The sequence below is a fragment of the Haemaphysalis longicornis genome, unplaced genomic scaffold (assembly GCF_048455015.1).
Source record: "Haemaphysalis longicornis isolate Haplotype H1 unplaced genomic scaffold, Haemaphysalis longicornis Haplotype H1 scaffold_7, whole genome shotgun sequence".
Classification (NCBI taxonomy): Eukaryota; Metazoa; Arthropoda; class Arachnida; order Ixodida; family Ixodidae; genus Haemaphysalis; species Haemaphysalis longicornis.
The window spans coordinates 73,893,244-73,919,255 of record NW_027526422.1 but is presented as its reverse complement, the minus strand read 5'-3'; the positions used below and the strand labels follow the sequence as shown (position 1 = coordinate 73,919,255).

Sequence of the window (26,012 nt, the reverse complement as noted above, 5' to 3'; positions counted from 1 at the left end):
ACGTGAGCTGTCTATAGAGCGTCGAGTATTCTTCCAACGCCAACGTAGCCCACATGTCCGGCCCAGCAGACTACTGAGGGGCGCACATCGAGATATTTTGCCTTAACGCCATTACACCGTCTCACTTCCACTCCCCCCGCTTTCCAAACAGGCTTACATGCTTCCCTCTCTATATTCTAATATACGTCCTGGTGGCCCGGCCCATCTAGGAAAGGAACTGGGTGGTCGGGGGAGTTGGTGCATGTACGTGTGAAATGTCCAGCGTCGGTGGCGTGCTGCCAAAATCGTAGACCGCGGCATGGCTGTTCTGCGCTGCTAGAATGGGTCCATCTTGTGAGGGGTAAATGACCTGGGCGATCGCTCGAGCCCCGGCCGTGGTGGGCAAGGGGACTCCCGTATGGTTTGTACTCCTTAATTGCGGGGTCCGATGGATGCGGTCATGGAGATAAGGTTAGACGAGGGTGGCGTCTACATCATACTTGTAACGAACTAGCACAAAATTTCACCTTAGCCATGAGGAGTGGTCTTGAAGTGCTCAACTCCGGTTTATTGCTGCGGTGAATATTGCTGGGGTTTGATTTCTAGAGGTACTGGAAGCCCCTTGATGCGAGATATGAAAAATTCCATGGTGGTGCGGTGTGAAGGAAGGGTGGGAGGTGCAGGTGCGGCATCTTAGTTTCTCCGAGGTATTGAAGGTGCGTTATGTGGGGACGCTCAGCCCCGTGATGGGCTGCAGTCTTTCCCTCAATGCGTGTTGTGCAGTGCGGTACTTTCGGTTAAAACGTTTTGACCATACGAGGTGAGTCCGAGATGGATGAAAACACATCTGAAGATGATGCCTTCAATCGAGGTGCGGGGCACTCTTCCGTTCTTTTGTGACGTGAATATCTGAATATGATGGAGCATATTTCAGAGGAACTCCTTCAAATGTTTACCCCAAAGTTTGCACAATTCATCCACATTTTCATTGATTCCTTTGTAATTTTACACGTTGGATCTCTGAGCACAAGACATAGTTACGAGCATGGGCTCTATTTACCTTTTCAAATTTACCGGATTTACAAAGGTGCAGTCGAACAGTGTTTTCAGTCTTTACAGTCCTTACTAAAAAGCAACATTTTTTTACCACAGAAATTTTGTAGTGAGGCATAGCGCCCGTCAGAGATCATCCGTTGGAGCCCAAGCGGAGGGGCACTGTAGATGAAGTTTGGGTTCCGCTTTCATTGCAGTGCACTACGTCATCGCGAGCAGGGTAGATGTAAATTGTTAATAATTAATATAACTAATTTTTGTTCCCGATAGTGATATGAGGTCGATTGTGAGATGGGCTGAGAGTCGGTTGAGGTTGAAGTTACATCTACGTAGCGCAGTCGTGCTCGCCAGTTTGCTTTAAAAGTATCTCAAGCTCACTTCAACGGTTAAAGTCCGTGTGCGCAAGCACGCATGAACAATGGTGCAGTAAAAATGCATTGGTGCTGTACGCGAAGTATTCATTTTGCATGCCTGAAGTGTACTGCGTCCACGATGGCTGTGTCGAATTTATTTTACACGACTAAACTGCATTTATTACCACGTTGATTGATTGATTGATACGTTTGTTGAACGAAAAACTTACCACACCCCATGCGGAGAGTAGGGATATGGCGGTCGGTGGTGAATCCTGGGGTAAAAGATATAATCCTGAAAATCTAGGAATCATTCCCAGTAGGATGCGGCTTGGCCGATCGGGTGGCCGATGACGGCAACGAGGGAACGCCAGATCTCTTCCGTTGATGTCTTCGCCTTCCAGGTCAGGTTTGCCGAGTGCAGGATTCGCAGTTCCCGGATAGTCGTACATAGAAAACAAGAGTTGTTCTCGTTATCTAGAAACAGCCTGACGAGCCGATCGGCACGAGCGGGATTCGGTCACCAGTGGTATACTTGTATTCCTGGCTCAGCTATCTACCGATGTAAGCCAAACTGTATTCCTACTTCAGTGCCCATTTAATTTTAAACTTAACCACATGGTTCCAGGGAAAAGAAGGCACTCAGGTGATCAGGTATTTTTATTTTGGATGTTTTGCAGATCCATGTCGACGCCTTTTTTCGATTTACACGAAACACGAGTCACCGAGGAGTACACGTGAGTATAACTATAGTCAAGCTGTTCCCCTGGAAACAGCACTGTATATAATGCTGGTATCACACGAAGGATTATTCTCCTTATAGTCAATAGGTAACCATGGCATCTAATCAATCAGGTAGATTTACATACCGCGTTTGCGAACATTTCAAGACCAGTATACCGAGAGAGACGTTATGAATATATTAACAGTTGTGGACGGCGGTGCTATCGTCAAATATAATTCTTTGTTATGGTGCTCAGTTTTTTCGAGCCCAGAAAACGCTACGCCGGGGGTGAAATCTTAGAGACAGCAAATTGAGGGTGTATTCGAAGCGGAAAGCCCATTCTCAACATTTCTGTAGTTTTGGGTAAGGTAAGGGAGATGTGTAGGCTAGTTGTCGCTTGCAAATGCATGGCTACTGATGATACCAAATCCGGAATTCTTGACCGAGCTCCGAACTAAACAAGTCATATTTGCATATTGTCATGCATAGAGTCTCATGCACAGTAGAGGGAAATCCGGCGCCAGTGCATAGGCGAGTCGGGCTTCAGCGGGCGTGCCACAGTACAACAGGCGGAAGTGTTCCATTCATCCTTGGTATGACTCATGAACAGGCTGAAAAGTTACCTCTACCTGTAAAGAGTAACAATATTATTATAAAGCATGAGCCGAAGTTGTCGTTTCGGTAGAAAAGTGAACTAAGAGATTTTTTTACAGGCTTCGGTCAACATTTACCAGACAATAAAGTTACCCTGTTTTTTTTTCTATTTTGGCTTCAAGAGCGAAAAGAAGCCCTGTGGCCGGCCAAGCCAAGTTGGAGAGGGACGCTGCTAGTTGCTATGCCGGCGCCCACGACGGCACGCGATTACATAGACGGATTTCCCTTTAGCATCTGTTCGTTTCCGGGCGCTACTTTCCTGTGGTTACAAATGCGGCGGCAGTCAGGTCAAGCCCTATGCACTCCTGCTCTGCTTGACACCGCTTCTAACAACGTTGTTCAGTAGCCGTTTCCTTTTTCTCGTGTTTTGTTGCCCTCTGCTGAGCGATCGCCCTTCTTCCAACGCTCCTCGCAGCCACCACCCCGACGGCGCTCTGTTCGGGCCTGCACAGACAACCACTCACGTGAGTGAGCGGAGGAGCCGGGCGGCAAGGAGCTTGTGCTACGGCGGTTCGCACTATTTGCGTGGCAGTGTGGGCCAAGCGTGGCGAACACAGTCAAACCACACACACCAGAGAGGAAAAAATATCCCCAAAACGCGTGTCAGTGGCACGTGGGAGCAAAATTTGGTTTTTAATAATACCGACTTAATTTATACGAAACTGCCCACGCACGATGATTCCGCGTGCCGAATTTGTTATTAATTGTTAGGCCTTGTTTTTTTGCCACACCTCTGCACCGGGTAGCGTTGAAATCGATCCTCCTTTTTTCCGCTGAATACGCATTTGCTTGGCATCGCACCGTAGTCTTTTTCTAGGTCCGAAGCGCGCTGTCATTGCCGATTCACCCTGAGGGCAGTGCACAGCTTCTGTGCACTCGTCGGTATGCGCAAATTGAGTTTTCGTACTTTGCTATATTGGAGAAAGCACGCACCCAGCTGGCCTCCACTGAATGCGCACCTACCCGGGTATTGCCCGGAAAAAACCGTCCGCAGGTGCATACTCTGTGCTAACGTGTTCCGTGCCGTTCCAATCATTTCATAGCGCGCGTATACCAGAAAGAATAAAATACAAATATTCATGAGCACGGTTGGTTCCATAGCACGAATCAGCAAAAATAAACATGAAGAAGCACTTGGTGCGCGCGGTGGTGTATAGTGCATCAGACACAAAAAAATCAGAACTTTTAACACTCAGCGCGGTCAAGATGATCGTTTTCGACGCGTGTCATAGCACGAGTATAACAAAACAAAACAATAAAAGAAACGAGCGTCTGTAAGAAGTTTCGCCGGCAGTCCTTGTTGGCCATAAGCTTCTTTTATGGCACTGTCGCAACAGCATGGATAGTGTTTCTGAAAAAAAAGTAGCTAGGATGAGTGTGATTTCGAGGTTGTAGGCTATAGCGCTCGATGTCCATGTAGTCTATAGCCGACAACCTCGATCTTGCCGGTCATCGATAGTAGGCACGGTGGCAAACCTTGCCAAAAAATGCTTTTGAGAAAGGCTATGCTGAAAGATACTGCCCAACTTTTTTGCACCGCACTTTTGCTTGTTGTATGCAGCTGGGAAGACCAGCGGCTGCAAACTACAATGTTCTTTAACCAGGTGGTCACCGCGTCGGTACGGCGTAGTAGTTCGAAAATACATCCCGAAATAACCGCGGTTCTCACTGCCGGCATTGACTGCGGGCGGCTGTCGTGGCAACTTCGCCATTTGTTGGGATTGTGAGCCACCCCGAAGTAGCTTCTGGAAGAAGGGTTGATCCAGTTGTGATGCAAACATCGCACCCTTTGAAGAGGTGTTCGTCTGTGAGTGCTATTTTTGCTGGAAAAACTTCGTTTTAGCGCAGGAACTACGGCGCTTCCACACACAGATGAACAAGTTGCAGCTGCTTTTACAAATTAGCCTTCCCGGGAAATTTTCCACATGAATAGACGAGCTTCACGTAGAAAGAAAGCCACGCGACGTAAAGCAGAGGTCGTTAAACTTTGCGCATGTTTAAAATTAGCGGAGATGCTCGAAAATAAATAATTCCATTCTAGCATGCAGATATGATAGCTGTGGGGTTTCCTGCGTACGTTGAAGTTGGCATAGCCGAGAAGCGGCCGGTCTGGACTCAGCAGTATATTCTGGGCGCTGACCGGTAATATACGTACTGTCTGGAACGGTCGACATTAATTGTTACGAACGCTATATTTTATACGAGCCGTAGCAAATCGCCCTGAGAGCAAAGCAAAGCTGGCCAGGTCGAGGATTAAATTCAGCAATATTTGACGGGGCACGCCGTTCCTCCTAGACAGCATTTTTACGGCGCGCTGGCTCGCATTGTCGCCGGCTGCTATGGGCAGGGCGCCATTGATAAAGCCCGTCGTGAGTTTAATCCTAAAATTTGCGTAACACAAACTGACGAACGCGTGTGTGACCGCAAAACGTTTCATTTACAAGAACGACGTCGCAAATCATTTTGTAAAATTTTGGTGCGGGACGCCCAGAACCAATACAATAAAGCTAATGAGGCCCAAAACAATACAATACAAGAATACAATGAACCAATACAATACTAGGGGGCGCGCCGTAGTGGAGGGCTTTAGATTTATTTGACCCCTTGGGGTTCGGAGCGTCCGCCAAAATCTAAAAACACGATCATATTCGCTTTTCGCTCCATTAGAAAAGCAGTCATCTCCGCCCGAATCGAACCCGTGTCCTTCGGCTCGGTACACACAACGTCTTATTCATTGAGCCACCATGGTAGCTTATTCTTTACATTGCAAGTACGTTAGAAAGCGACCAGACTATGCGAGCTGCGTTTCCGGGGCAAAGTAGTATCAGGGCTGTGTTTGCAAAGTAGAGAAACTGTTGGCAGTCGATGGCGAAAGCCCGCATTCTTGGAGCGGCGTTATGAAATTTATGTGTCGGCGTCATGCCGACTACAACTGTTCGAACGGCTGCAGTTTTAGCATCCGTAGGTACTGTTTGACGGCAATCGCAAGCGATGACAACGGGCGCACGTCAACGTGGCATCGCCTCGGGAAAAGCAGCTTGGCTAGTAATGGTTACGCCATAAAAAATGTACAAAACACGTATTAAAAAATGGAACATTGAGATCGAATTTATTTCCAAGAGCTACTGCACAGCCCTCGAAGCGAAGACAGTTGGGAGTTTTTTTGGGGGGAGACGGGGGGACTTTGCATTGAACACTGCTATGCCGTAAAATCTATAAAGCCATGCATAGCTGGTTCGATATAAGTACTACGTACAACGCGGTAGGGTGGTTTAATGGATATAAACGACTTTGGGGTCCCTGGAAAAGCGAGTCGAGATTATCTCCCGACAATAACGCATGCGTTAAGGGCAAAAAATACGTATTGTGAACGTAAGACTACGAACGAAACACGCCCGCTCACCGCCACCGTTCTTCATCATTCTCTTTCCTCATCTCCTGTACCCACTTCTTTGTCTTCAAGGGAGTTAAGTTTCAAGAGACTACTTCGCTTTTGAACAATGAACGATTGTTTAAGTAGATGCGCCCAGTAAAGTTCTTATGGGGTGGAAATTCCCCATTAAGAAAAAACCCGATATTATAGTTGAACAACCACGACTTCAGAAAATGTCCACGCCGCTGTACTCCCGAAACAAGAACATTTCCTCAGGGTTGAAAGACGCTAGAGAGCAAGTCCGTATTTTCAGGAGCCTAGGGTACTTGTATCGTTCGTCTAAACCCTCTACAGATTTAATGAACAAATCCACGCTATGATACGGGTTCAGATGCAAGAAACAAGCATTTAATTGTTGATGAGAATAATGTAGACTGTGAGCCAAGCATTCATGAGATAACACCGTTAGCTAAACACCGGTAGAGGGCAGGGCACTAGTGAAACTTCCGCCATGATGGCTACAAAACGCGTGTTCCCAACAAACGTCCCATTCCAGTTACGCAGAAGTATTGTTTGGGGTCGCACTCCATGGGTGATGACCATTTGATCTGATTGACTCTCATTTCTTGTGGCTTTTTTTCTTTGTGTAACAGGTGTCCCTTACATCCCAGCCGGAGTAAGTACCTTAAAGTACCTGTAAGAGACAAACTGAGCATGATGTCGGGAAGGTTGACAGTTGGGCGAGCTGGTACATATTGAACCTGAACGATTAAAGCTGAGATCAGCAAACGCAAACGCAATCAACAAGACCATAGAGCCAAACCAGTGACTTCATGGCAGGCCGCCTTAGTTGTTCCTTGACCAGACACCAATACAAGAAGAGAATCGACAAACCCGGTTTCGTGGAGGCGCCAAGAATAACTTCAGCGCTTTGTTGCTGTTGGTTGTGTTTTAAAATATAAGGCTGAACTTTTCGCCAAGAGCAGACGGAACGTCGTGCAAGGTGAGGAAGAGAAAAATGTAGGGCAATGATCAGTGAGTCCTTGATGGTATGTAATTTTTTTACGACCTAGCTTAAGCGTAGCTCTTTAAAGGGACCCTGCAAAACTTTCGATAAACGCTTTCACTCTTTCCTTCACGTGTGGAAGCACTGCCAAAGCTTGTGTTATCATCAGCACGGAGCGGCCCTCCGTGATTTGCTCTTTGCACCAGATACGCCTCCAGTTTCTTTTTGTTTTTGTGGCTTTACTTTTAAAGTTGATATCGAAAAGCGGCCATTGCTGCAACTCAAGGAAAACCGAGCAACAGCCGCTACATAGCCTTAAGGAATTAATTCATGTAGTCGAAAAACATCAAGACCGGCAAAAAGAGAAACATTTTTGAGCGAGTTTCCAAGTTATTTGATGGGCATAGAGCAGTAATTTTTGGCTTGGGCACTTTGCGACCCCCTAATCTGATTACTGGGTGTGTTGCGTGCCAGCGTTCTGCAGGCATTTAAGATTTCAAAAAAGTTGACAAAACTGTTGCAGGGTCCCTTTAAGTGCGCGAACAACTGTATCTTCCACTTCGTGCCAATAACCTTCCAGAAGTAATTACTTATGAACAGTCTTCATGAGCTGGTTTTATATCACCTTCTTTACCGCCTTCCCCATCCCTGACTAGACCTTGAGTCTCCCCTTCCGAATAAAGAATCATAATAATAATAATAATATCTCAGTCCGATATTTCGTTGGGTAAGCATATATAAAATAAGAAATACTACAGGCCTGCACCTATCGAACGCGTCAATGCCGGCTTGTTAGGGGCTCGGGCTGTCGGCGTCTCAGTGGTCTAATGTAGTCACGCTACTGAAAGACCGGAACACTCGTTTTCCAACTCCTCTAGCTAGAACGTAACGCGTACTAAAAGAACACATCAGTACACTCGTTTTCCAGCACCTCGCGCTGGAACGCGTACTGCGGCGTGTGACACGAAGACAACTTTCGGCCAGTGTGTCTCTCATTTAATTGTTAAAGTCCAGTTCAATCCTACAGAGGGCGGGGCTTCAGCAGGCGCACGATTACTCCTCCCACCGGCGCTTCTCCGGCGCCAATCAGCGCGCGCTTTGTGGCAAGAGAGACTTACAATCTTGAATACACTTATACACTGCATGCTCCGCTCCGCCCCAGGTGTCGCGTTATTCTAAACGGTTCGGCATTTTTTCTATGGGAAGCTCGACAGCTATACGCACTAACTATGGTGCAAAAAAGGCCCGGGTTTAGGCGAAACTATTCCGCTACGTTATGGCTTGTTAGGCCGCCAATGACGGTGCTACACATGTGAGTGCGAGCTTTGCTTTTGTCTGGGCACCTTCTGCTTCTAAAAATTAAATTTCCCGCGTATAACCCATATAAGGAAGTATCTACCAAAAGCTACGTGCTCCGGTGTTTCCAATTTACTGGATTTAACAGTGCCGATGGGGTACTGGGTTTGGGCACTTTAAATCTCTAGGTGAATAAATTAGGAAGACAAAGTATGGCAAAAAGGACGCCACTTCTGCGGAGATTTTTGTTCTTACCGGCCTTCGCAATTCTAAATTGGGCTGACAAAATTGCAGCTAATCGTTTCTGCGCAGGATCGTCGAAGGCAAGGCTGAAACTGCCTTTCTGAAGAGCGATCTGTCGACGACACACGGCTGGTACCAGCCGCTACATTTCAGCGTTCATGTAAGTTCATTGGTCAATAGTAGCCACTGGAGCTGGTTGTTTACAGATGGTAGCTGCTACTGTGTAATGAAGAAAGCAATTCGCGCCAATGTCGGTGACAAGAGGAGACAAACATTGGGCATCCTCGATTTACCCCTCCTGAACGGTCCGCGGGCAGTCCGATGACTGCATTCGGACCAGAAGTTCCATAGGAATACATGGAAAAGTCTTGCGGCGGATCGCGTCTCGGGCAGTCCGCGGACGATCCGGGACTGATAATCGAGGAGGCCCATTATCTTTCTCTGAGTGGATCGAATCTGAGGGGATGGCGATATGTGGCAACAGGCACAGGAAAGTAGACTGCTTAGAAGTAAGGGCGCCAGTCAAGAATCGTGAAATTCTGTGGAAGTAGGATGCGTGACTAAGCTATTATTTACCAAGCACGACACTACCCTTCGTCATTATTTGAATGAATGCCGCATTTATGATTATTTAACGTTTGGTGGTCCCGTGAGAAGCAATTGGATTCCTTGTATGGCAGTCATTAGGGTGTTACGGGCCCGTACTCATACTTGAAGTAACTGTTCAGTTCTTTTTTTTCGAAAGCCTATTTTAACAGCGACATCGTATACGGTTCCTAGTCGTGGAGTTTGCGAACTCCCGAGCGTCAGTGTGCCAAAGCTTTCGAGAGCAGCCAGACGTCAAGCTCGTGGCACTAGGCGGCTGAGCTTTCTCGTTTTGATCTTCATAGACTAAACCATAGTGTTTTTCAAAATTCAAATATGGAAGCATTACATAGGGACATTCTCGAACATCCTCAACACCTGGTGACCTTAGCCGAGTTTGGCGTTGCCAGTGGCCTGGCGAGCGTGCTTTAGTGGGTGTCTACCTCCCTCCCTATTCCCCCTCTTCCCCCTCCAGCGACCTTCGGTCCTCCCCTTCCTAATAAAATAATTTATCTATCTATCTCGTTCACTCGCTGTTTTGTAGCCTTCTTTTTCCGTTACTGCAGTTGGGTTGTGCAGCCCAGAGTGCAACAACGTATACCTCGATCCCCGCAATCTTGAACCGAAGAGTTTCAAACAAACGAACCCATTTCGTTTTTCACATCCGTGCTCGACGCTGTGGGCTCCAGGAACCGGCGGTAAACACACGGCGGCAGACACAATGCAAAAAAAAAAAAACTGTGGTTGATTCCTCGGTTATAGGAATCGGTAACGCACAGAAGTGAAATGTGCAACGAAACCTGCAGCGAAAAGATCATGATTTGCGGGATGGCGGCTGTCTTGTCGGTGTGATTGGCGAGCCACTTCCTGCTAGCAGGTCGCTTCAGGAAATGTGCGACCACTTAGGTCCTGCTCCGTGGCGTGCGGGAGACGGCTATATTGCGACGAGCACAGCTTCTGGAACGCGAGGGGTAGAATTTGTAGCGTGAACCGTGTACGCGCGATCGCGTTCCGCTACCCGCTGGCGTTTCTCTTCGCATCAAAGTACCTAGTCGGGGTTCGCGCCATTCGCCTGTCGGCGTCGCTACGATGCAGCTTACGCCAACTGCCGGCGCTTGCTAGCATCATGATGCACTACTTCGCTTCACCTCTCCATGACGGCAGCACCATCCGCGGCAATGAACCTTTTCTGGCGTTTCTCCGGTGCTCTTTGTGCTGGCGTCATTTCCGTGACGGTTATGACGTAATCAAAATCTTGGTGTATATGCGAATACAACACTTTCGTGTTAAGAAGTGCAGTTTATTATTATAAATGCACCAGAGGCAGCTGCTACGCTGCTATTAGATGACGATTATAAAGAGGTGTGCTGCGATTTTCAGCATCGGCTGAAGTTGTTATTGCCTGATTGAGTTGATTTATATAATAAATTTAACAGATCGTAATAGATTGAATGAATCTACTCCTCTCGATTGCTTTCATTACTGTCCTGGAAAAATTTATTTAGTTAAACACCTCTAAGCTGCCTTACCAAGGCCTGATCAACGTATATCTGTGGGTATGTTTTACTCTGTTGGAATATCGTAATGTAGGAGACGTCGACTGATTGATTGGTACCGCTGACCAATTCTTTTCGCCCCGTTGGAACCCCTTTTGGAATCCCTTGAATAACAGTTGCTAATGTATTTGCGTTGTTAATTTGAGGAGGAGGGGTTAAATGGCAAGGCTCTGTGTTCAGCTTGGACGTATGGTTTGTCTGCCAGTTCCGTGTAGATAACACGATGATTAGAGGGATAAAGCATGCCATTGCCCACGAATGAGCCTTGCCATCATGGAAAAAGCATATTGTTCCTTCCGGTTAGTCCTTTTCGAAGGTTTTGGACATCCAAATTTTATGTTTAATTACAGCAGCGCTGCAATCTCATCGTGTGGTCCCATTATAGAAAAAAAAAATTGTTCAGAAAATAAGAGAACTATCTACTAATGCGTAGCATTCTTATGCCGCCTGTCTTTATTGTGAGTTCTTTCCAGCCAGTTTATTTGTTTTTTCTAAATCCTGTCCGCCGATTATCTCCATTTACGCAGCTATAACGATTACTGGTGACACTTTGGCGAAATCTGCATTATTGTGGAAATGCCATGCGCTATACGTTTTGCCATTTTTCGTAATATTTCAATATTTTTCTTGTTCTTTAGTTTTCAAAATTTAATTCGACCAACTATCTACGTTCACGTTATCATAACGATTACATTTAGAAAATTCGCGAAATCTGCATTACTCTAAAAATACAGTGCATTGCAAGGTCCGCCACTTTCCGTAATTAGTTTATATTTTTACTTTTTTTTTTACTTTTCCGAAATTTCATTAGTCCAAGTATGTCCATTTACGCTATTAACGATTACAGGTTGAGCTTTCGCGAAATCTGCATTATTGCGGAAATGCCGTGCAGACACGTTTTGATATTTTCCGTAATTTCTTAATGGTTTTCTTATTTTTTAGTTTTTCAAAATTTCGTCTGATCAATTATCTCCATTTACGTTATTAAAAAGATTACATTCGGAACTTTTCAGAAATCTGCATTATAGTGGAAATCCAGGGCGTTACACGGTTCGCAATTTTTCGGTATTGTTTTATATAATTTTTATTTTTTTAGTTTTTGAGAATTTTGTTCGACCAATTATGTCCAATTACGCGCCTATAACGATTCCAGGCGGAACTTTCGCAAAATCTGGCATATTATGGAAATGGCATGCGGCATACATTGAGACATTATTTGTATTTTTAAATATTTTTCTTTTTTTTAGTTTTTCAAAAATTTCGTTCGACCTCTTATCTCTATAATTACGTTATTACAACGATTACATTTGGAAATTCTGACCAATTATCTCCATTTACGGTGTTACAACGATTACAGGTGGAACTATCGCGAAATCTGCATTTGTGGAAATGCAGGGCGTTACAGGTTTCGCCATTTCTAATATTCTTTTATTTTTTCTGACTTTATAGTTTTTCAAAATTTCGTCCGACCTGATATCTTAATTTGCGCCATTAAAGCAATCACAGGTGGAACTCCCGCAATATCTGCATTTTTGCGGAAATGCAGGCCGTTACACGGTCCTGGCTGTAGGGGTACTCGGCAAAGAATGCTACGCATTAACAGGGCGCAGTGGTTCGGGGAGAGAAATGGTGCGACTTGAAAACAAAAACCACTGATTCCGTGATGCTGAAGCCCACTTAGACGAAGACTGACCGTGACACATGCCAGTTTGCTTCGAAACGGTCCGTCCACAATACGCGTATGTACTTGGGCGCCTGGCAACATACTACCTCCGATCCCCATTCTAGGAAGACGTCATTTAATGTACCGAGCCCGCTGGCACAGATCTCATAGGTAACGGTCATGTGACCACCGGATCTCCTCATGGACAAGCAGGCGGTGCCCAGCGTAGGCGAAAGAATCGGTAGCTTTATCAACCTGTCCACCTGAAGAAGTGACTAATCAACGAAGGACCCGCGTAGAGGCACTGAGAAATGTGCGCTTGTCGCAGTCGTTCTGTCCCTTTTATCTCCTTGCTCCTCCTTTCTTTGTGCGCCTCTGCTCCATTCAGGGGAGCGGAAGCTTGCACCGGTCATCCGGGATGCCCGGCTCGACCTCTGGCGGTAGCGTGTACCTCAACTTCTCTTGGTCCCCACCTCGTGGTCGAACCACCAGCACCAGTGCAACTCACGGCGACGGGGTGCCGAGTACCGATCGGCCCTTCAGGAGCCTTGAACCGACCACCACTCAGGACTTCAAACGGACTGAAGGCGCCGCCGTCTCCTCACAAGAACTGGGAGATCGCACTACCACCGTGCCTCATGACGTCAGCGTCCTAGAGTAAATATCATAGGCGTGGGTTTGTCGAAATGTGCGGCACTGCATCCACAATGGATGCCTTGCTGAGAAGAAAAATTGTCCTTTGGCTCTGTTAGTTTCCTCTCTGCTGTACTCGGCCAGGGTGCTTTCTAAATGCTGAAACGTCAATAAGTGGTATGAGTCGAGGACGCTACTTTTACATTTCAAATAAAAGCATCGGCGTGAAGTAGGACCGACTGTTGTTATAAAACAGGAAAATGGTCAGGCCACAATTGAAAGGCTAAGTTACGACAGGTGGCTGTATGCATGTTTTTAAAAATAAATGTCGATCAGTACATGGGCTGCGGCAGCTTATAACAACTGAGATAAACAAAATGCTTTGTTCTTATGCGGATTACACATTCAACCGGTTCCAATCCTGCCAGTGCTTGTCATGCTTACGCTGCTGTTTCGCGCTTTACGATAACGATCATAGTAAGGATGATGATGACGACTAGGTAGATTATTAGGGGGCAGATTTAACGTTAACGTAACGACTTGTCATGGTTGTTGAACATGCTGGTAAAATTCAGGCGTTTGCATCACTTTCTAGAAGATTGCGTATACAATAAGCAAGAGCTAGTTAATTAGAACCGCATACCAATTAACGAGCATTTGAATTAACCGCATTCGAATCATATTCAAACCGCAATTGAATAAACCGCGTTCGAACCGCATTCGATTTAATGAAGGTCAAACTATTGAAAGTGACTAATAACAACCCCATTGACCCAGAAGGCAACAGCCATAACTTCTTGCCCCACCGAGCAAGTAAATATAGGGGAAGGAGTTAAATTCCGCCTCTCCATCTTCTTGGCGAACTGATGGAGACGAAATAGTGATGTTCTTTTGATGCGCGAGCCGAGAGGACAATCTCGACTCGCTCCGATGACCGACGACCGATGCTTGGAGCGGGTGAGGGATGAGGACTGCCTTCCTTGCTGGATATTAGGTTTATTTACATTATTTACATGACTCCACGTTTACATCACGTCAGAGTGACGGCTACATTGTCACTCTGACAGCAGCAGCCTGTTCGGCCGAGATCTATCCTGAACTAGATCCCCTCTCGACCGACCTTCGACAAAACCCAACACTCCGGTTTTGATACGAAAAACCCCGCCTCCAAGAAGGGGGCGTACAAGAAAGAGAGAAAAAAACCTTTCAAACAATTAATAGAAACCATTGATTGGCCACAGGAACCAGCCAATCACACACATGTCCCCACCTGCGGTCACGTGACCTAACACTCTCTCTTACACACTCATAGTGCGTTTCCTACGCACGCTGTTGCACCCGGCCAGAAAATACAGGCCATCTGCGGCCTAAAGTGAACCATCCATTACGTTCAGCGGACGGCATCTGCACAAACAACAGCCAAGCCGAGGGCCCGGAGCGGTCCTCGCGCGGCTGACCTCCCTCCGCGCGGCGCCTCCCGCGACGCCCGCGTCGCGGGACAACGAGGGTTGCTAATTCCCTCCCAGACGAAGGGGCGCCGCCGGCCACCTGAACAGACCACGGGGAGAGACGCTGCCAGCCGAGGCGACCATCGTCGAGGCGAACGACCCGTCGACGAAGAGCGCCCGCCACCGGAGTCGAAGATTTTCCAAACTTACACCGCGTGCGCTTTCAACATTAAGAGATACGATCATCTGGCCTCCCGTCAGCTTGTTATGCCGAATGGCCCTGCCACCTTCGACGTGACAGAGGTACTCAGGCTAAGCACCCCCCGTCTTTTGACACACAATAGGACGGGCACAAAACACGCTCTCCGCGGCTCCGTACTTGGCGTCCGTGCGGCTACATGAAAGGGACACGGAATAGCCGCAATCAGCGTACGCGACGCCGAACATGAGCCACCGGCGGCTTTCCTTAATTAAATGAGGAGCCCGAACATAACACCTCCGCACTAAGAATGTTGTCCGTACACTAGCTGTACGTACAACATTAACTTTCACTGCACGTTATGTCTTACTGCAGAGCAAGAACTAAACAAAACGCGCTCAAGCCGTTACGCGAGTACACTACAAAATACACTACAATACAACAATTAAAAAAAATTAACCCGGTACACACCAACCCAACCAGCACAACGCGCCGGCCAACTGCACCAAAAAAACAGATACCACACGGCACACTTAGTGCCTTGGCCTAGCCGTTGCATGTGCAACATCAAACGATAAAAGAAAGCACTCAACTACAGGGCCCGTGAGAACAAACTCATGGCACCCTCTACCATTAAAGGCAACCAACCCCACGGAGGGTATAAATGTTCAAACTTGACAACTGAATGAATGACCCCATCCACTCTTAAACGTTACGCGCATGCAGGAACATTCTTTCACTCTAATGAAAGAAAAAAAAACAACACCCGAACAAAACCCAAACGCTCAAAATGAGGCTAGTCATGTACAAATGAAAAAAAAAAAAACGTCTAAGGAAGTTCAGCGTCTCTTCACGCACTCGCGGACGCCAGTTCTTCCAGAATGCGACACAGATTGTTCGTCCCGGTTGCGGTTCACTTGCCGTCCACATTCTATGTACTGAAGGTTCACTTTTCAGTACTTCAGACACTAGTTCGCACCCAAGCGCCACAAGTGGGCCCTACCTGCACATTCCATGGCCCACCATGACCATATGCCAACGAGCGCAAATAAAGGAAGGCACTCGCCATTGTACCCTAAAGGTAAACTCCCCACAGTGCTGTAACCGCGGCTCTACTTCCCAAGAAGACAGAGTTAAAACCGCCAAGCTGCGCTACTCGCTAATCACACACCTTACGACAGCTGAACGCAACCAACACATGCACAAACAAAAAGAACTAACAACAAGGGGAAGAACTACAATACAGGTAAAACTAACAATAACGCTCGTCTGGGCGAACCCTACACATAAAAAAAACAACAGAAAAAAAACGCAAAACGCTAACAACTAAGTGTGCGGCAAACAACGCTGAACCGTCCCTGTCTCGTACTGCATACTATTCAGCGCGCACACCTCCTTCCACGGTGGCACACACCGACCGTCGCACGGAAGCTGATTCCGTTTTGTGCGCCACCAGCTGATTCTACACGAACCCTGGTTTGGCTCACGGTGTCCTCTGCTCCCGGGAGAAAAGGAACACCCTACTCGGCGGTAGCGCGCACGCCGATGTCGCACCTGCGCCGCCACACCTGCCCCCGCGTCCCGCGTTCTCGGGCCCGTCAGAATCGGCCTACGCGCAAGACGCCGCGGGCCGCCTGCACATTCCTGCTTTGCACACGGAAGCTCAACGATTAGGCGCGCCGTTCCGCTGCCCTTGCATGACCCGTGCGCCTCCTCTGCCTCCTCCGAGATGAGCATGCTTTCTGCAGCTTCGCTCGATCTCTGCATTAGCTCATCCTCGGCGCATGGGGCGGTGCTGCTCTCGACAATTCCCTGCGCGACCACGGCAACATTTCCCGACGCCACCGGAAGAATTGCTGCAGCTAAGACTTCCGTCTCGCGAGATTCTATGATCTCATCTGTAGCAGTGGGGACGCTAACGTGTTGCACAACAACTGGGGTGGCTTCGGCCACCTCCACTACATTCCCACTCTCCTCATGCCGTGGCGCTCGAAGCGCCCACGAGGGAACAAAAACTGTAAAAACATTGGTATCGTCTTCGAGTCTACCAATCCTGCGAAGCTTCGCTTTTTCGTAAGTGATCTCCGCTCTTCCTTGCGCTAACTGAGCACTGAGCTCCTCACCCGTCCACACGGACGGGCTACCCGCGCCCCTGCTACCCGCCAGCCTTGCTTTTTCCAAAGCGTGCTGGGCATTTTTGGGAGCTAATTCAGCTCTCAACTCCTCGATCTCGAGCACAATGGCACTAACCTTCCGGTCGGTGCCGCGACATCCCGTTAGCATAGTGGCCATGGTGAACCCGGAGAAAACAAATCAGGGCCCACCTGTGCTCGCTCCGGGTTCGGTCGGGTCGCAGTGTCGCTGGTGCAGCAGCTCGTGGACCCGATGCGCCGCTCTCGCCGCTGGGATGGGGCCGCGCTCCCTGGGCCAGAGCCCACGAGGCCTCCCGCTGAGGTGTCGCCCCGTTCAACCGCGGCTTCCACCGCCCTGGGCCAGAGCCCACGAGGCCTCCCGCTGAGGTGTCGCCCCGTTGAACCGCGGCTTTCGCCGCCCTGGGCCGAAGCCCACGAGGCCTCCCGCTGAGGTGTCGCCCCGTTGAACCGCGGCTTACGCCGCCCTGGGCCGAAGCCCACGAGGCGTCCCGCTGAGGTGTCGCCCCGTTGAACCGCGGCTTACGCCGCCCTGGGCCGAAGCCCACGAGGCCTCCCGCTGAGGTGTCGCCCCGTTGAACCGCGGCTTACGCCGCCCTGGGCCGAAGCCCACGAGGCCTCCCGCTGAGGTGTCGCCCCGTTGAACCGCGGCTTCCGCCGCCCTGGGCCAGAGCCCACGAGGCCTCCCGCTGAGGTGTCGCCTCGTTGAACCGCGGCTTTCGCCGCCCTGGGCCGAAGCCCACGAGGCCTCCCGCTGAGGTTGTCGCCCCATTGAACCGCGGCTTACGCCGCCCTGGGCCGAAGCCCACGAGGCCTCCCGCTGAGGTGTCGCCCCATTGCCATTGAATCCCGGCTGCTGCCGCACTGAGCCGACGCTCACGAGGCCTCCCGCTGAGGTGCGCCCCGTCGATGCTTGGAGTCTGGCTCGTAGTTGGTCGGAGCCGAACCTTGCGTTGAAGGAGTCTCTCCGCAATGCCCCACCAGCTCCAGCCCATGGTCGTGGTCATCCTGTCGACTGCGCCAGTTAAATTTCGCCTCTCCATCTTCTTGGCGAACTGATGGAGGCGAAATAGTGATGTTCTTTTGATGTGCGAGCCGAGAGGACGATCTCGACTCGCTCCGATGACCGACGACCGATGCTTGGAGCGGGTGAGGGATGAGGACTGCCTTCCTTGCTGGATATTAGGTTTATTTACATTATTTACATGACTCCACGTTTACATCACGTCAGAGTAACGGCTACATTGTCACTCTGACAGCAGCAGCCTGTTCGGCCGAGATCTATCCTGAACTAGATCCCCTCTCGACCGACCCTCGACAAAACCCAACACTCCGGTTTTGATACGAAAAACCCCGCCTCCAAGAAGGGGGCGTACAAGAAAGAGAGAAAAAACCTTTCAAACAATTAATAGAAACCATTGATTGGCCACAGGAACCAGCCAATCACACACATGTCCCCACCTGCGGTCACGTGACCTAACACTCTCTCTTACACACTCATAGTGCGTTTCCTACGCACGCTGTTGCACCCGGCCAGAAAATACAGGCCATCTGCGGCCTAAAGTGAACCATCCATTACGTTCAGCGGGCGCGCATCTGCACAAACAACAGCCAAGCCGAGGGCCCGGAGCGGTCCTCGCGCGGCTGACCTCCCTCCGCGCGGCGCCTCCCGCGACGCCCGCGTCGCGGGACAACGAGGGTTGCTAATTCCCTCTCAGACAAAGGGGCGCCGCCGGCCACCTGAACAGACCACGGGGAGAGACGCTGCCAGCCGAGGCGACCATCGTCGAGGCGAACGACCCGTCGACGAAGAGCGCCCGCCGCCGGAGTCGAAGATTTTCCAAACTTGCACCGCGCGCGCTTTCAACACTAAGAGATACGATCATCTGGCCTCCCGTCAGCTTGTTATGCCGAATGACCCAGCCACCTCCGGCGCGACAGAGGTACTCAGGCTAAGCACCCCCGTCCTTTGACACACAAAAGGACGGGAACAACACACGCTCTCCGCGGCTCCGAACTTGGCGTCCGTGCGGCTACATGAAAGGGACACGGAATAGCCGCAACCAGCGTACGCGACGCCGAACATGAGCCACCGGCGGCTTTCCTTAATTAAATGAGGAGCCCGAACATAACAGAAGGTCTCCCCGTCGCCTTCTTAAACGCTGCAGATAGGACGGTCGACATTCCATCAGCCACCCCTTCCGAGCGGACAGCCGCGCTGGTGCTGTCCTCTGCCGCCTAGACGTCACCGTCAGCGACAAGTTCTGTGCTTCTGACCTGTGTAATGAAGTTCTCACCTGCCACCTCACCACATTCAAGCGCTCACTGACGTAGTCCGCAAAAATAACTTTTTATTATTTATCTGCGCCTTTCATTATTCTAGCGCTTTCGTATTGATGCAACCCCGCGTGTAGGAAGCTGGTGTGTTTCTACGGCCGTTCGGAAATGGCCAAGCCGCCGGCGCGGTGACTCATAGATCGAATTACCCGTGGTGGAACCTGCTCGCGTTTAAATTAACGGCAGTTTTTATACATCTACCTCTATGGAGAATTGCCCTCACCAAATCACACAGTTGAAATTCGCCGCAAATTGTAATTAATTAGGTTCGAATTAACGCGTTTCCTACATAAAGAGAAAAAAACAAACTGGAGGTGAATGGGAATTTGCCGGTAAATTGCGCTTTCTATGCATTCCTCATTATATGTTCCCGCCGGAGATATATCGAATTAGTGTTCATGAAAAATATTATGCGTAAAAACACGGAAAAACTTAGGCTTTGCCATAAGAATCCTCTGAAAGGACAAGCCGGGCTTATTTGCAATCACTCGCCCACCGTAGAGAAAACGCCTAACAGGTGATATCAACACCCAGCCAAGCTGCTGGACCTGAGTAGAAATTTCTGAAGAAGATTCCAATCACGGCGCTAGAGGTCAGTATAGCCGGCTTTATAAGAAAATTACGGCCCCCTGAAGGAAGTAAAAAGGCTAAAATGTTTCCTTCGATAATTGTTGATTAACTCGCATGCGCCTTCAGATGTCAACCTACATTTTTCTCATGTACATAAAGCTCAAAGACCAACTGCACTCAATTTTTTCTTTACCCAAATTTGATCCAAATATGTAGTCTATGCTCTTAAAATCACCATGGGGAAATCCTAAGCTTCGTAATAACAGAGCACGCTAGGTGCTGCCTTTCAAAGTACCTCCCAGCAAATGACGTTTGCACCTGGCGGAGAGTCGCCGAAACAATTTCCGAGCGGCTTGTGACGGAGGTAGGGGAACCTGTCCCGTGAAGCTCGCGCGTCTCCGGCGACTTGCACGGCGCTGCGCCGGGCGCAGGGATGCGTTCGCCCGGGTTCTCTGATACACCACCGCGTTGTACCGCCGTCGCCATCACATGTTTAGAAGTAACTGCATACGCAGCAATATCCGCCTTTTTTTTTTCAAAGTAATGAAAGATTAGAAGTCTACAAACTATTAGCAAAACTTTTCTACTTGAAAATAATATTTCTACTAAAAGAAAAAAATGGCGCGATACGCACACTGGCCTTACATTTGTCATTCCTGTTCCATCTATCACAGACAAAAAGATATTCTATAAATACTTGACCACTTGCAATCGGCACCCAATATTTGGCATATTTGGGCTCGCCCAACGCCACCTCCATCCTTTAGACCTTTGCAAAGTTTGAATTGAAACCAAACTAGGGTTGTTCCACTCGCGGATATAAACATTTGTGTGCGTGTTGCTTCACTCGCAAAGTGAACCAAAATCAGCCTCTCCTAGTAACAAATACAACCACACAAATATCGGCCGTCGTCTTCGCGAAGTGCGAAAGCTAACGAAACTGCTCCTCTCCTAAGCAATAAACTAGATTTTCTTTCTCATTCCCAAGTGAAGTGTTTTCTTTTGTAGGGCGTTAGATTTAGTTTACCTGAGAGTAAAATGTTTTCAACAGCACATGTCTCTGGTGAAAGTAGAAAACAGCGGCACATAACTTTTTCGTGTAGTGCATCATTTAGCTGCGGGAGCTGGCTTATAGTTTCAGACCACTTTTATAATTTCATTTTTGATGTGCAGCAAGGCGAAAAGTACTGGGCCGATATTCAAAAGGCTCATTTCACGTAATGTATAGAAAAAATCTCCCGCGGGCGCTTTGTTCCCTTCAAAAAGAGTGATGTGACAGCCGAGGTGCCGGATAACGAAAGCTGCTTTTCAATATTTTTTTGAACAAGCAGCTTTGTAAGTCAGGGCCCGCTTTTTTACTCGCAATGCCAAGAATTGCTACTCCGGCAGTTATTCCGATGTAAAAAAATAGCTGCCGGACGGTCTACTTCCTCTCGATTGATAGCAACGCGATGTTGGAATTGCGCCTTTCCTGGACAAACCTTAGTGGAAGTTCTTCTGTGGAAATAACACTGCGAAACGCGACGCTACCAAGCGCATTTGAAGGCGGCTCTGAGCGGCCGCCAGTTCTGACACGCCCGCTTCCGTCACGTCCGGCCGCCGTTAATGGCCGCCGTTAATGGCCGCCTTTTTTATTCAGTTTACGTTCCGGAAACGCCAATGTCGCGACCCGTTTTCGTCGCGCGCGTCGGTGTTTGAAATGCAATATTTTGCATTTCGCACTTTTAAATGCAGAGAATTTCTTCACCTCACGATGTCACCCGCTCTTGGCGTCCGTAGTTGTCCGCATCGCTCGCCTCGACATGCCCGGCTCAGATGTTTCGCTATCGGCGCGATCAACATTCGATAGCGCGCCCAGGCACGTTTCAAGGACACTCTCTCCCCTCTCTCGGACTCAACGTGCGCCGAGGCTGCCAATTTTACTGCTGACGAGCGCTCTCTCGTCAGCAGTTGCCACAAGTGCAACAACATTAACGTAACGCAAACTACTTAACGTCGTGCGCCCCCGGAAATGCTCTGCATTTGATCGTGCCCCTCGCGAGGGGGATGTTTCACTGCGTCTCCATACGAACAGTTTGCCGCGCTTTAGTTTCAGTTCCGTATCTCCCCGCCGCGGCCGTGGAGAGGAGGCGGCCGGCCGCGACTCTCGCCACCGCGGAGCTGCGGTTGCGAGTTGCGCTAGGAAAGCGAGCGTCGTCTTCTAGCGGGGAGCGGAACGCGTTCTGCTCGGCATCTCCGGTCTTCGCCACTTCTGGCTGCGCACTGCAAAAGAAATTTTTATGTGTACTAGGCGGCATTATTTTTACATTGCCCAAAATGTGAGTGCAGTTGGCCTTTAATGATGTGTAGAAAGTAATTTTAGGGTTTGCCCCAACAAACATTAATTAGGATGAATCCGGATTTTGAGTGAATCTAGGCGTTCTTGCTGATTCTCCATGTGCGTTGAACCCGTTGATGTGTTGACACACCAGGGTATGTTTCCAATATTATAACAAAGATTTAGTCGACGTTTGCTTAGGGTGTCCCGTAATCAAGGACTATGCAGAGTTATTCCAGTAAAGCACATTTTTTGTGGCGAACTGAGGCTCCGCAAAGAGGGTAAAACATACGCAAGCGTCCAGGAAGAAGTCAACTGAAGGACGTACACCGACAATCGTTGTCGGAAAGAATGATGCGGCGTCTGCACTGCGAGCGTTTATTTCCTCACGTTAAGGTTTCTGCAACCATCGAATTAGATTGAGAACGTGAACGATTCAAGAAGAACAATTAGTCTAGTGACTACCGGGCGAAATACTCTCCCTATCAAATAACATAGCTTGTTCGGCATGCAAAAGAAACAGAAGGAAACGCGCGTTTCGGTTCGAGCATAGATAAGACAGCCTGGTGTGGCCACACACTCGCAGAAATGACACAGGCTTAAACAAAAGGGGAGGCATGTTTCGGGGAAATAGTATTGGTTTTGTCTTTCTGCCGAATAGATGCACGGAGTGAGAAGTCGTGGCTTGGCTAAATATTCACGGACTTCTTTTTAACTGGACACACACATGCTGCGTATTTTGGAGTGGCCATGGGCTAAGCAATGGCGAAGAGAATAGCTATGCCATACGCGTTTCCTCGTAATAAGGCTTCTGAAATAGCTCGAAAACCCCAACTATGAATTTTAACCAATAGACCAAAGACCTAAATCAACAAATAGTCGGCCGTATGTCGTAGGAACAACTCCAAGTCGAAACCACTACTCCCACGTTACGCCAGGCCTGCGCCACCACCTGGGCTACGCCAGCCGCCCTCTCCCGGCTGTCAACGACGCATGGGGCGGTGTGGGGATTAGAAAATTATGTGTGACAAGACAATGCTACTTAACGTCCATTTTTATGATCTCAAAGACGGTGTTTTCATTCTCCCCCAATCGCGGGGGGTCTACGGCCAGTGGCCGCTGCCTTTTACAGCATCAACGTTTCCTTTCTGTGATTAGTGAAGTCACGTGGTTTTTTTCATTCAGGGCCACCGACGAGTCGGCGCCAGTCCCTTGGGAAAAGACAGAGAAAGCCGAAAAGGGGGAGGCGGATGAAGCAGAAGAAAAAGAAGAAGAAAAGGAACCAGAGGAGGAACCGGAAGAGGAACCAGAAGAAGACAAGGAGGCTACGGCCAAGCATGGATCACGAAAAGCCACGGAGAAAAAGTCCAAACCCGTTATGGTTGCCCAAAAAACAAGAACTCTGCGTTCCAGCCTGTCTGAAAAAGAGGTCGCCCATGCGAAGCCAGTCCCTCAGAAGTCGACCACCGCCGCACGCAAAGTAAGAGCGCTACGTGAACGTTCGGTATTCGGGTAAAAGGTGGCGAGCAGAGGGAAATGTCTAGCAGAGACGGAAGAGTTCGTCGATACAGATGCACACAATCGACACAAAGTCTGTGCTATTGACACTGTTTTAATGCGTAGCATTCTTTGCTGAGTACCTGCACAGCAAGGACAGTGCAACGCCCTGCATTTCCACTAAAATGCAAATTTGGCGAAAGTTGGACTTGTGATCGTTATAATAGCTTTAATGGACATCATTGGTTGAACATAAATTTGAAAAAAAAAATGGCTGTAAAGAACTCGCACTCCAATCCAGCGGCATAAGAATGATGAGCGTTTGTGGACAATTCTGCAAACTTCCGCAGATTTTTTAATTGTTACGTTTAATATCTAATTTGAAGAAGCCTTAATTCGACAGCATGTCACCTGATGGGCAGTAAGGGCAAGTCATAGTTTCACTTCATTTCAAACTGAACGTCTGTCGATGGCTCTTGTTTTCAGCAAAGCGAGGCGGCGTTTCTTGTGAAATTCGCCCGCCTTCGTGACGATCTTTGATTTCCAGGCAGTAAGGAAGCTAACAGCGCCACCGTGAAGATTCAACAGGATTTATGAATTCAGCATTGATGAAACGTTGTTTTCTTTATTGAAAGACTGCTTCCTGATGAGCTGCAGCTCAGTGCAACGAGTGCGCAGTTGCGAGGCCACAGATTTCGTTGTAGCTTTTCCCGGGCGAGCTATCGGCCTCCCGATGACTAGGCTACGCTTATGAGTGTTTATTAAAACCAATTACAAATGGCTTACTGGCTGCCCGAGCTGCAAATTCGATTGCGAACTGACGTTGGACAAATCCGCAAACAACAAAAAGAGTACTCCTTCGATATAGGTTGGAAGTCACGATAGACACAGTTGAGTAGTGCGGCGTTCAGTGGTCATGTAAACAATTGGACACGATCTATCAACCAGAGGGGTCTTTACAGTCGGGACATCATTGGTGACGAAAACTGCTTCCTGTTGCCTCACAGGATGCCACATTTCAGAATGTCTGGTTTCGTACAGGAAAGTGTGTACTGTTCGTGTATCTGTATAGGGGTGTGTGCGTGCTTGCGCGGGTGCGCGCGCGCGTGTGTGTGTGTGTGTGCTAAGGTGCGTGCGTGCGTGCTTGCGCGGGTGCGTGTGCGTGCGTGCGTGCGTGTGTGTGCGTGTGTGTGCGTGTGTGTGCGTGTGTGTGTGCGTGCATGCGTGCGTGCGTGTGCGTGTGTGTGTGTGTCTGTGTGTGTGTGTGTCTGTGTGTCTGTGTGTGTTCTCGTCGCTTCTCACGCCTATACTAGCGGTTTTGGCGTACTGAGGCGCACTTTGGACATGAGGACAAAAAGCAAGGCAGCTATACAGGGCCTTTGAAACTTGGTGCGAAAAGTGATGCCAAAATTACCTGATAATAATCGACTAAATATTTGTAGTGCGTATGCGTCAGATGCTTTCCATGAATTGATATTTCATTTTATATCCAGCCACAATCATTCAATTCCGCAATCACCCCTCCAGCAATGGCTACCCAGCGGTGAGACATTGCATGTGGGCTCGGTAGCATCAAAGGGTGGCATACGTCCACACAGTCTCGAATTTTACGGCACTGAAGACGGAGAAGGCGTAGGGGTGGGGCATCATGAACGTATTTCTCCCTAATCTCTCCGAAATATCCGTTTTTGGAACATCAACAGCAAATTTTGCTGTTCGCGACACGTGCCATTTGAGGTGTGTGTGTGTGGGATCTTTCCTCCCTTTTTGCTTGTGTTTTTTTTGTTTCCTTTTTTCCTGGACACAGTTTTTCTCCCCCTTCTTTACCTTTTCTTTTGACCTTATGCTTGCAGTTAGCTTCTGAGAAAAACTCCTCTGACCACCTGTTCTGCTTCCGGCGTTTCTGAGAACCTTTCGGTAGGCCGTGAAGCGGGACAACAGGCACCCTCGCATCCTTTCTATCCGAGAATTTCCCGGAATATCAACCTCCAGCTGACTTCCCTCTTACCGACTTCGCGGCTCAAACTATACAACCTCTTTCCCCCTCAATATCTCATCCTACATACAGTAAAGCCCGCTTATATCGAACACGGATATATCGAATGATTGCCTATATCGAACCCTTGTATAATTCTGGTAAAAACTACATGCATTTTAAACTTTTTATTTCGAACGCGATTTGTTCACAATGGTTATATCGAACCGGATTTTGCGCTGTCCTTATAGGCATGGGGCAGGCTTTCGCGCAATACATCGGCGCACAGCGGTGGCGCGGGTGTCGCTTGCGACTTCCGCGTGAGCTCGAGCGTGTCCAAACCGGCCGTGGCAGAGTGGGCCAACTACAGATATACTGATATCCAGAGTTACTTATATCCA

The 26,012-nt window shown here is 48.7% G+C and overlaps 1 protein-coding gene across 1 annotated transcript in view; it reads left to right on the top strand.

Annotated features, from left to right (window-relative positions):
- Positions 1-2,964: 2,964 nt before the first annotated feature.
- Positions 2,965-26,012, top strand: part of LOC144144476 (uncharacterized) — a 40,656-nt gene continuing 17,608 nt past the window's right edge. The window contains exons 1-4 of the mRNA XM_077675935.1: positions 2,965-3,227; positions 8,751-8,841; positions 12,874-13,142; positions 23,325-23,619. Of these exons, the coding sequence (XP_077532061.1) occupies positions 12,904-13,142; positions 23,325-23,619 (534 nt within the window). The 5' untranslated portion in view covers positions 2,965-3,227; positions 8,751-8,841; positions 12,874-12,903. The remainder of the gene's footprint in view (positions 3,228-8,750; positions 8,842-12,873; positions 13,143-23,324; positions 23,620-26,012) is intronic.